The sequence below is a fragment of the Apiospora kogelbergensis genome (genome assembly GCF_038363985.1).
Source record: "Apiospora kogelbergensis strain CBS 113332 chromosome Unknown utg000008l_segment0_segment0, whole genome shotgun sequence".
NCBI classification, from domain to species: domain Eukaryota; kingdom Fungi; phylum Ascomycota; class Sordariomycetes; order Amphisphaeriales; family Apiosporaceae; genus Apiospora; species Apiospora kogelbergensis.
Window position 1 is genome coordinate 1,041,269 of NW_027117425.1, and position 12,060 is coordinate 1,053,328.

General features: G+C 49.5%; 1 protein-coding gene across 1 annotated transcript; it reads left to right on the top strand.

Moving 5' to 3' along the window:
• Nucleotides 1–7,352: 7,352 nt before the first annotated feature.
• PG998_012309 (SWIRM domain-containing protein) lies at nt 7,353–10,253 on the top strand (the record flags this gene model as incomplete). Its single annotated transcript, XM_066879125.1, has 8 exons — nt 7,353–7,451; nt 7,607–7,752; nt 7,793–7,798; nt 7,997–8,250; nt 8,308–8,490; nt 8,773–8,908; nt 9,209–9,312; nt 10,084–10,253. 8 exons carry the CDS (start codon nt 7,353–7,355, stop codon nt 10,251–10,253), a joined length of 1,098 nt encoding a protein of 365 aa, XP_066725509.1.
• Between the last annotated feature and the right edge of the window lie 1,807 nt (nt 10,254–12,060).

Genomic DNA, 12,060 nt, shown 5'->3' on the forward strand with positions numbered 1-12,060 from the left:
CACTGCGTGAGAGATTGAACTTCTTAAAGTCATTCAAGTTGTTTACAATGGCAAGGAAGAATCAGACGAAGGTGAGTGGTTATACCCAGTGGAGCTGATCCCTATCTTTATATGCTACACTTTTCGTCGCCGGTACTTGGTATCAACCCATCTCACCGACGACCATGGTCATAACCTTCGTCGTCAACCTTTGATCATCAACCGTTCATATTTAACTTTCAAAGTGAACGACTTTGTTGGTTGAGTGCCAAGTCTGACTTGTACCCAAAGACCTTAGTTCTATTGAAAGAGGGCCACGAGATATCGGTGTGCTAACTACTCAACAGAGCAGATAAGATTCGGTCAAAGATTCCATGATTCACTGAATTATGCAATTCACATTACCTATCGCATTTCGTTGCGTTCTTCATCGGTATCAGAAGAGTTTCATCGGTCTTGTTGCCCTCAGCCCACAGCGAACTTGGACCAGGCATACCTCCGACGATATCAACTCGATAGCCGACTGACCTTCGCCTGACATCTTCCAGGCATTGTCGCTTGAAGAATGTGAATCCCTTCAAGATGATTGTCACACTTGTTGTTGATTAGTGTCGGGAGAAGTTGATCACATCCAAGATTAGGGCATTCGCCTCAGGTAACTGTTCCCTTTCTCAGTTACTATCCCGTCTCGAATGTTTGAGAACGGATTGAAGTTGCTGAGAAAGGGTCAATCTTCCGTCCGACATTTCGTCCGATCTTTCAGTCAGCATTTCGTCCAGTCTTTCCGTCCGACGAAAGCTTCATCCTGTATATTCTTCCCAGCGGAGCAGTTTCCCAGCTTTACCTCCCATGGAAGTACCATGTTACGCGAAGCTCCAGTCGTCAGTATATCATGGCTCTATACTTGACAAAACATCACAAGGCAGAGCCCAGGCCACGTTCAGCCGCTTGAGTTGGGATAGGAGTCGCCATTTGAAGTTCTATGATCGTCAGAATACTCGGTGCATTTTCCACCTCCCATGCCTGACACTGCGTACGGACCGATACTGTACCATCCGCGGTTTAACAACGACCGCCGCTTCTTCGCGGTTGGTAAAGCTATGCCTTGTCATAGACTTTTGCTTATACCGAATGCGGCTTTACCGGAGCCTTCCGTGTCATGGACGACAATGCTCCCGGAGATAGCACCTGAGGTGGCGGTGGTGAGCCAAGCGCTTCTGAAGTTCACAATGGTACCTGGGGTGCCTCTGACGACACTTCTGGGGGCAACACCTTTGGCGGTGGTGGTGACTCTCTTGAAAGTGGTGCCGCTAACGAGACTACGAAACGCTAAAAGACCGATGACTTTGCGGCGGAAGAAGGAAGTGCTGGAATACCTGGGCATTGACCTAGAACAGCTCTGTATTGCAGGCTCATCCGGTTGCATGTCCTGAGCTGGTAAGTATGAGACACCGCAGACCTGCCTCTCCGAAGAAGACAGTATTTTTACATAACTAACCATGCATATAGATGGATGAAGATACCAGCACTGATGATCCGAAGAAGAGTCTTAACAGCACCAAGGCTCCTAATGCTGGATGTGCTCGAGTCGCGCCAGAAGGTTGATTATAATCTGGTATAAAAGGTCATGTGATCTCGAGGCTTGCACAGGACCCGGCATGAATTGGGTCGTGATGATGTTGAATCCATGTTCCAGCCGTGTACCCAAGGTCTTGGAGCATGGAGGGGTGGCTTTCTACCCAGCTAGCCCCTGTGTCTTCCTCGCCAAGTAAGTTTCATCAGCATCGACAGGTCTCTGCCTACGGCTTCTCGTCGTTGAATCAACCGGAGGTCTCATTCTTTCTCCCCCTGACGTGATAGGTTCTGGACAGGCATTACTAACTTTGATGCTTTAGCTTAACATCGGAGATAGCACTGGGTGCTTCGCGGCTACTTCGAAATGCCGGTGGCCTTTCCCCAGACGAGGTGGTCCAACAGAACCTAACGACGCCTTTGGTCAAAGAGGAGCAGTTTGTGAACAAAGGGCTCTTGAAACGGATGCCTTTTATATCCTCATCCCCTGGAGGAGTGAACAAAAGGCTGCTCAAGCCGGTCAGCCAACGTCAACTGCATGCGGCCTCTCTCATCACCCTAGATGCCCAGGCTTTCTACCCAGCTTGCGCTTGTGTGTTCGTGGCTAAGTAAGTACTGTCGCTCACTCAACACCTCTTTGTATACTTTACTAACGGCGATGTCAGTCTCCTGGAAGTGGTGTGGTCTCAACTACCTTGCTCCTACTCCTGCCTGTAGCCAGTTGGTCCACTGGGGAGCGGCGTTCTAGATGTCCAGGCTTTCTACCTTTTCTGTTGGGTTGACACCTTCACATTAAACTAAAAAGAAGAAAAGAAAGGCTTTCTACCCAGCTAGTGCTGGTGTGTTCGTGGCCAAGTAAGTTATGTTGCTCACTTAATATCTCCTGGAACCCTTTATTAACGACGCTACCAGTCTCAGAATTGATGGGTTACATCTTACCCACTGCTACTCCTACCTGTAACTAGCTGGTCCACTGGGGAGCGGCGTTCCCCCTCCCAATGGCGAGCTGGTTTATTGGGTATCTGACGTATATGGACGATTGCTATATTCAAAATCAGTGCTTGGTTCTGGTATTCCTGCTTGTAGCCAGTTAGTCCACTGGGGAGCGGCGTTCCCCCTCCCAATGGCTGACTGGTCTACTACGGGCACCTGCTGCGCACAGGGCTGAACCACGAAAGTTGCCCCGACGGTCGCGGATATTTAATGGGCAAAGGAGACTACAATGATCCGTTGGGCGAGAGCTGAACGACGCCTTTGGAGAATATGGCGCCGTCTCCATCAAGATCCAGTGCCTGGCGCATTTACTTATGCAACCAAAAGCAGCCGGACTTGACCATGATCCACCGTCACAGCGTCAACGAGAACGCCGAAGAGCCTGACGAGCAAGAGGGCCTTCTCGAGATTATATTGCATCAAGGGTTGACAGCTTGACATCAAACCGAAAAGGAAAGAACAGAAAACCGAATTCCAAGAAGTTTGGAGAGTCAGGTAAGTTCTTTCCATACACTCGCTCATGGGCGATTCCAAACTGACATTTTTCTTTCGTATAGGACCTCACCTCTTTCACCAAATAAAGCCTGGCCTTGCAGGTATCTCAGGATCCTTGCTATTCGGGGTCCATTTAGCTCCGATACCTATCATATGTAGCAATATATTCATTGTCGGCACACTTTCAGCAGCAGGAACGCTTGAACACCTTGGATGATAGAGCTAAAGTACATTCCCCATACTTGATTTGGTACTGACTCAATAGATGGACAAGTATCACTACTACACAACCTACCATGACTTGTTCGTCACTTTATAAGCCGTTGAGTGTTCTGTCAACAGTATATCTCCGAGATTCCTGAAGATAAGCGAGCACTGATTGTGGGTAACAGGAAATAACTCATAAATCTGTCCTAGCTTTCCTCCTGGGCACGAGGTTATAAACTGCAGCCAATTTGTGAATCACATCACATTCGGGAGTATTGGGCATTCGCTTGAGGATGAAGTCGCCAGGTTTCAAGCCAAGAAGGTATGTTGCCTTGGAGTCAAGTCCGCAGATGTCGCCTCAACATCTTATTACGATTGGATCTGTTGAATCACGTCATCCCCCTAGCAATACCATGATTCGATCAATGTCTAGTTGTAGATAGCAGGCAGTAAACGGTAAAGCCGTTCCGTCCCATATGTTTATTACACACTAACATACATACCCAGGTTTTCCAGACGTCCCCCATGAGCAATATCATCACAGTCCCTTGGATGACGCTACGCTATTCGCTGGCGTAAGTATGTTTGCGTATATTCAATATAATCAAGCGGCAAAGAAGGACGTATGCTAACTTGACAATAAACAGTACCAGATCTCGACTTAGCGAGTACTGCAATCATGGTAGTCAAGTTTCCACGAGAATTCCTAAGAAACTGACAAGAGCCATGAGAGCAAAACTTTGTTGTACCCTGATTGTTACAATACAACAGCCGCAGAAGTGAGGGCTCGGTGTCAGCTCTGTTTTAAGATCACCCGGATCCGGGGAGGGCTGATTGGTCCACACCGTTGAAGCTGGCCGCAGGTCATGCACAATAGTCAAAATCGCGGTTGAAGCTCCTCCGAACTGCGGTTACTACCCTGTTCGTCCACAAGGGTTAACCAATCTGCAATATCGGCCTGGTTGGAGGCTTACAAAACCTCCTGCGCTGCGGCGTGCAACGCTGCTATAACAATGCATTTCCCATTGCACATCTTGAGGAAGGTAAGAATTATCCTCTCGACCACATCGTTCGCGGCAATTCTCGCTTGTCAGCTCGCTGCAGCTTTGACTTGGTGGGAGACTCCATCCAAAAGTGGAATATGAGTATGGTTTTGTTCCATTAGTAGCAAAACGATTTGGTCTCTCGGCGAAGATCATCACGGTATGTTACACTTCTTCATGTCCTCTTCATCGACCCTCTCAGAATCCAAATTATTAAATCATAACTAAGCTAACGACTTGCAACAACGCCAAGGGTATAGCAGCACCAACTCATCGATGGTGGCCTAATTCAAATTTCCGCACATCATCCATCCCGCATGGACGGCGTATTACAGACTGCATTTAGCTTTGGTGATGGGTCAATGGTCCCATCATCCTTTGGGAGTCTATACATATCTGTCCAATCCTAGCCTGGAGCTGAGCTGGCCAGGAGCTCTGTGGACATGCCAAAGCAGAGCGTCGCAGTCCTCGAGAGGCTTCTGTGATGTTGTTTGCATCCCTCTCGTTTGAAGCGTCTTCAGGAGCAACACATCCACCCAACTCACGGCTGCTGCCGTGAAATGGTTTGCCACCGGATTGGGCCTCCAAAGTCCGTTTTGATCGCCTTCTTTCGAGAACGAGACTCGGTGGACCAAAAAAGTAAGAGAGATAACGGTCTCACCTGTTCAGTGCACCTGTCTACTTGCCCATCAAGTCGCATACCTAGAACGAGCATGAAGACGGTGATCAGGTCGACGATTTCTGCTTCACCTCCCACGGTGAGATCGGCCTTTTCGTTAGGGTTCAGGTGTTTCCTTGGATGTGATTGCCTCAGCACTCACATGGGTATCGATTGGTTCGTGATGTTGGACCCATTCTCTAGCCGTGCAATTAAGGGCTTGAAAGGTTAGGTTGTCGAATCTTGGTGTCATACGGAGAAGAACGTCGCTTACGAATCCCAGATCGACCACCCACAGGAGCAGTTGGAAGAGGAGCGAGAAGATCGTTTAATGCAGATTGCCTACATCAAGGCGGAGCTGAAGGCGCTCTTGGTCGAGACCAAACTTTAGCGCCGAAGCATGGAGCCACTGGCAATGGATTTGCCATCATGCCCATCAGAATTTCATACTTTCTTGATATACACGGGCCGAGTATGACTTTTGACGCCGGCTCACCAAGAACCGAACGTGTGTTATTCTTTGTGAGATCAATACGAGCAAGAATGTCACGCCTCAGTGTTAGAGTTGAGCCTAAAAATGAAGCGAAGGATCAACATGAAAAGGAAAAGAAGTCGGTGTCAGTGAGAAGAAGGCAAGTGACACAAGAGAACCAACTGATCAACAATCTTTTGACATTGACTAACCTTCGAACGCAGGATAATATCGACCAAAGACCAAACGCGACGGTAAACAGTCTTGAAGAACCGCTTCGCCAATGATGTAATGATCCAGACGGAATGTTGGCCATGGTTTGCAGCGGTTCTGTGAGCTAGATTGGTGCTAGTCTCTCGCCCCTGCCTCCGCAGCATCTTTGATACTGGAATGCGGGCTTTCTGTTTTGTTCTTTCTAGTGGAATGAAGGGCTGGAATGAAGGACTACCACGACCATCGGACCTGCCCCTTGCACAGCAGCTCATTCACCTCCGCCAAGGCGCAGCATTCGCCAAAGATAACGGCGCTGGAGCGGATTGCGGTCCTCAAACTTCTTGGTCCATCGGTTTCAAACCATCTTGAAACCGGATTTCAGCTATTGGGTCTTTCTCCCAAAACGACCATCACAGTTCGCAGCCATTGGCTAGCAGAGAGGCACTCTGGTCGGGCTGCAACGTTGTGGGCGAATGCGGAGCCTATTTGGAACTATAAGTTCTGACAACACCGACGATGGCTATGGTTGTGGCCACCGTGGCCCTGAGGGAACCGTACTGAACTCAGGGTAGCGGTGAGCGGCCGACATACCACGTTTATCCTCTGCAAGGCTATCACTAGCATGGAGAGAGCTTACTGCACTCAATGTTGTTAGAGCGGTTGCCGTCAGCTCCTAGCCCGGCTGCAGATGTTGAACCGCCGAAAGGGAATGGAAGTTCCCGAGTGGCTGGGAACCGACAAGCGCGTCTTGGAGTCGTTCTCTGACGCTGCTGTGTCCCTCCAAATAACCACGAGGCTGCCAGCAAGGATGGGAATGCTGATGCTTCTTAGACACGCCGTGGCGATGGCCCATAGGCTATTCGCCTCTCCGAGGTTGCTAAAGACTCGATTGCGAGTCACCTAGTTCTCGACTATGGCTCAGCCAGATAGAGATCGTACTCATCCTGATCGAGGCGAGATTCTGGCTGGGAACCCTCGGGAAGCACCCCAGCTGCCTTTGGTATTGGAAAGTCGCCTTCGGTATTGTTTGGGTCAGAGTGCCCCTTGGATGCGGATTCCAGCCAAGCTGACAGGTACAGAGCGGCACTCCCGATGGCTATCTTCTAGTTCGCCGCTCCACCAACAAGCCCATCTGTGCCACAGTGAGCCGCGTGGTTGAGAGGGCATCCATTTACAACATGCCCTTAGTCCAACAGACGAGGAAGGGAACGAAACGAATACGCTTTTGACAAGAACCAGACAAGAAGGAACGAAGATTGATGTTCGCTTAAGTTTGGAGAGCAGCCTTTGCCAGTTCAGCGGCCTGCTCATCGGAATAGCCCTTCTCATTCTCGAGATAGAGCAATTATTTTCTGCGAGATTTTCGAGGAGGGCTAATGAGAGAGGCATCATTCCATGTCAGTTATGTTTTCTATAAACTGATCTGGATGGCTGGCTGTCCGGCTGCACGGGAGAAGAAGGCAAACAATTAGGCCTGATAAGCAGGTGCACATTCATCAAAGTGGCAGGAACGTTGCAAAGAGCCTATGCATGCCTCTAACCCGCCTTACTGATCAAGAGACGATACCTGGGACGATTTATGGTCGTGGGGCTTGGGTGAACATCGTACTGATGCTTGGCCTGACTTGTTGGCAATGTATTTGGGCACAACGCAAGGACCCCGATCACCAGCAACTCTTTTAGAGGTTATCCAGCAGGATACCGGCTATTTAAGCTTGAGATGATTCTAACCAATAACAGAATCGCCGACTCGGGACGGTTTGAGCTTGGTACTGGCTCTGAGCTCGGAATTGTTGGCATTGTCAACTACTGTCTAAAGGTCGCATAAGTCGTGTTGGAAGCGCACCCTGCAAAGGTCTTCCCAGCGATTCTGACTCGGAATCAGAAACCAACGATCAGCTACTCTGCTGAAAACATCCGGAAATGTCGATCTGACCGGTCTTGGTACACTGAAGATGGCAAAACTCTGCCAAGGTGTTCACTTCGATATACTCGAGGCCCCAGAAAGCGAACTTCTGCCACCAGAGATACCGAGGGCGACGACAGGGCGAGCCTAGCCCCAAGCGGCCCCGACATGCCGTGCCCAAGAACGAGAACATTGGCGCTGTCAAGGGCGAGGCGTACGAGTAGATTGTCAAGACTCGAATACCAACGTCCCAGACTCAGGTATGCTATAAGCCATCGACCAGTTGTGGGATGAACGACTTCAGTGCCCGTTATATTCTCAACCCTCTACGCTTAATGCAGCAAGTCTCTCATCTGCTAGCCACAGGGTACAGACAACAGCTAAGATGAGTAAATTGTAGCTGTATAAAGTTCAGGGGTCAGACCGTATGTACTGCACAACGGTTGGATCTATTACAGACGTCGAATCCTCCTTCAAGAGGGCCAGAAGCCTCATTGTTACCTCGCTCATCACCAGCTTCTTCGCCGCCTCTATCTCGACCTCGTTTCCGACCTCATCGACGACCTTCTCGGCGCCTTCTCGGCGCTCCCTCGGCGACGTTTTGATGTTTTCTTGGTGCCCTCTCGGCGACTTATCGGCGACTCCTCGGCGACTTTTCGCCGCCCTTCTCTCTCCCAGGATGAAGAGATTACTTCATGCGTGCTTAGATTTGGTCAACCAGTTAATGGCACATAGAGAAGGTTCGTCTATACAAGAGAATGAAGTTTAGGAGCCCCGGGCTTCTTCTCTATGCTTGCGTACGTTGCGGAGCACAAACCGTGGATTGTCGTCCTGGAGAATGTTCTGGCTGCACCATTTGACCTTGCCAAAAAGCAGTGGTTCAAACCACTAGGCTACACGGCGTGGGTGGGCAAGTTGGACACCAAGGACTTCTATGTCCCCCAGACACGACGTGGGTGGGCAAATTGGACACCAAGGACTTCTATGTCCTCCAGACACGGCGAGGGTGGGCAGGCTGGACACCAAGGACTTTCATGCCTCTTAGACACGGCGTCGGTACCTGGGGAGAAAAATGAGGTGCTAGTAGAAAAGGCGCAGATCATCGTCATAGCTTATGTTGAGCCTCAATATGACAGAATCCAACCGTATTACTGGATATTGAAGGATTCTTTCCTGTGGCAAGCCCCGTCATTCACCTTTGTCATATCGAGCACATCGTGTCGAACTTGATCAGCTGAAAGAAAGCAGCCCTATACTGGCAAGGAGCCGATGAACATCCAGGACCAGGACCAGGATAACCTTCGTAGGCAAGGCAAGGCCCAACGATTCGTAAACCAGTTCCGCAAGCAACTGCAATTGCAAAAGATGGGGTAAGAAGACCGAGGACTCAGTTTTTGCAAGACGGATGGCGGACACATGCACCACCCGGAGCGGATGAGGAAGAGAGAGTTCTCTTCGAAGAGAACGACCAGCAAACCATCGATATGGTGATGCCGAACCACCACACGTCCGCTGTTCCGGTCATCGCCCACTCCCCAACTACTTCCAAGGGACCAGCTTTTATCGCTCTTGCGTTCCGATAAGTCTTGGTTCTCGTGTGGGAGTATCGATTAGCATCATTCCTCTAGTTGAAGACCTTTTGGCCGATGTTCGGTACCCGGCCATAATAGTCGTGTACGATTATTTCAGCTGTCTGCTCGCGCCATCATCGACAACGATCGAGTTAAGGTGCTGATCATGGATGCGATCTTGAGCAGCATGACCAAGGCGGAAGGTAATTTGAGTGTCCGTCCCAACGATAACGAAAGCAAGAGCAATTCAGATGACGTGTCTCAACACACCTGCTAGTTTCCCAGCTAGGATGACTCTAGTGGCTCCTTCGTACCCAGTCGGTTCGAGTATGGAAGCTTTGAGCCCTGTCGTTGTCCCATAGACGGAACTAGAGCATCGACAGATGACTGAAGGTGCACGAGTGTATTCACCTTACTACGGCTTGACCCTTCAAGCTTCTCAATGACCACAAGAGAGTACTTCGTATGACGAGATTTTCGAGGGTCTTCTTAAGTTTGTCCAGAAGAAGCGCGCTTCTCGTGTCTGTCTTGTCGCTGAACCCTGATACCGAGTGGCAGTGGTCACGATATGCGACTGGCCACCTATAACCAAATCGTATCAGTGCCAATGTTTGTTGTACCTTGGCGTTCGGTAACATTTCCGTTCCACCATATCATCGGCGGGGATCACTTTCGATGTACCTTCATCGCTGTCTTGGTCAGCTATACTGATGTGTATCCCCCCTGAATTATCCAACATTCAGAACCCCTAAGGCTATTGGGTATAATAGCCTCTTCTTTGTGTACGCACATTTTGGGAATCAGATATCGTATAAGACTTCGTTTCCTCTGGGCTAACAGTTTGACATCGAAACGAAGAAAAGAAAGAAGGACGAGCACTTCGCGATTCTAAACATGGATGTACACCCCTCAGCCGCGCCTACACACGGTCGTGTTCTGGGTGTTTAGGCGGATTGAAGCGCTTCACTGAGCAGGATTGCTCGTTCTGGCCGCCAATCTGCGACTGGACTGCGCAACCTACCTCACCAGCAAGCGTCGCATGTTCATGAAGCGTCTTAACTGCCTGCGCATCGGCAAGGACTTCGGCAAGACGGACACCCAGCAGGCCTGTAAGATTAATGTCAACAAGGCCTCCAAGCTGTAGACCGCCTTTGACAAAGTCGGATGTCACAGAGGTGCGTGGCCGATTGTCTCTTCATCTAGATCCAGAGTGGTCGTTTTATTATACTAAATGAGGATCGTATTTCATAAGTTTTACACTCTTCTTGCTTTATGAAGTGGATGAAGTTATGTACGACTAGAAGGAACTAGCTTGTACGTAATGGAAGAACCGTATCCACCGGAAGCATAATAGAATAAGAAATATACAGCAACGGTGGAAGAACCGTACACAACGGAGTGTAAGTTTATTCCTTTTTTATATCGTTTTTCTAGCTAAAACAGGTACAGGCTTATAGAAGAGTCGTACTATATAAGTTTATAATATCGCATCTCGACGCTGATATGCGGAAGCTGACAGATACATAGAACAGTGCGATTCAATTTGTCTTACCTTGTCATTTCAAGATAAAAGATACTCATGGGCGACCCGCGGGTAAAAATCCAGCGGCGAGAAGTCGTCCAGAGACGCGAGAATAGTGACAAATCCGGGAACGTGGTTGTCCATATTTAAGGTATGAGGAAGGCGAGGAATATCTGAAAGTTGGCTTTAACCAGCAACTCAATAATCAGCTGAAAGGTGGCTTGGTCCTCTCGCAAGCTTGCTTTAAGGGAGTCGATGCTAAGATGGGTAAGCGGCGACCTGTATACCGGGGCTTACAAAAAGATTGTTCCTGACTACCGGTCAGACTCGAGACAGGGTATCAGTGCTCATTCCCACATCAGCTCACCGGGGCAAGCCCAAGCCGCGGTGGTGTCACGGTGGCGCCTAGTGGTAGCCGTGTTGGCTTGCCGAATTCACACCTCGACGGGTCACTAACACTCCCCGACATAACAGTGACGCAGGCCAGACTACTCTCTTTTTAAGGGACCACCTGCTGCTCAGGTCTTCGCTCTCACTAAGATGGCAATGCCAGCTGCATCGTTACCCTTAAGAGAATCACGCCGCTATAAAGCAGAATCAATACCTGGTTTAGAAGAGCAACTAGGCGGGTATCTAAGAGCTGAAAGAAGAGCAATGAGGTGTTGGTCTATGCCCTTAAGACAGCTTCTTACGCTCTACATTCACACGGACTTACAACAAACTGAGAGATCCCGCATGGCTGACAAGCGCCCCAATGCAATGACTAGGGAGGAAGGAGTATGTCATCTGGTTCAAGTACCGTTAAGCGTCGTTTATTCACCAAAACCCGTGAGCCTGGCAATAGCCCTGCCTAAGAGGCCAATCTCTTCAACCCTAGGCATGCCAATTTCCCACCTCGTCGCATCGCCAACACTCCCGGACGTGCTAACAGCGACGTCGATCAGACTGGTAGTCTTTATTGGCGGACCACCTGCTGCTCAGGTCTTGTCTCTCGCTACGACGGTAATGCCAGTTGCATCGGTGCCCTCGTGGTATGCTCACGGCACTTCGAGCTATGATGTCACAGGTCACTGGCTTAGAGCAAGTCAATAAGACCTGTATTCCTTGATTGAAGCAAGAGGGTCAATGAACCAACGGATAGAGGCGAAGGCAGGCCTCTGAGGCATCAGTCATTGGATCTCATTCTCGGCGATGGCTTCTCATCTCGTAGTCTGCACCTCGAAAAGGACAGCAAACTCATGTGGACCTCGTTCGCTATGAGTAACCGAAGACGTGACGATCGGCTGAATGTAGCAAAGTGAGATGAAGAAAAGCGGAAAAGGGGACCCCTCGGAGGCTTTCCCTTTCTTACAACACGTATTGTCTGCAACCAGTCTCTTTCCAACATTATCCTCTGCCTTCTCATCTCAGTCGGGATCTCTTATGGTAT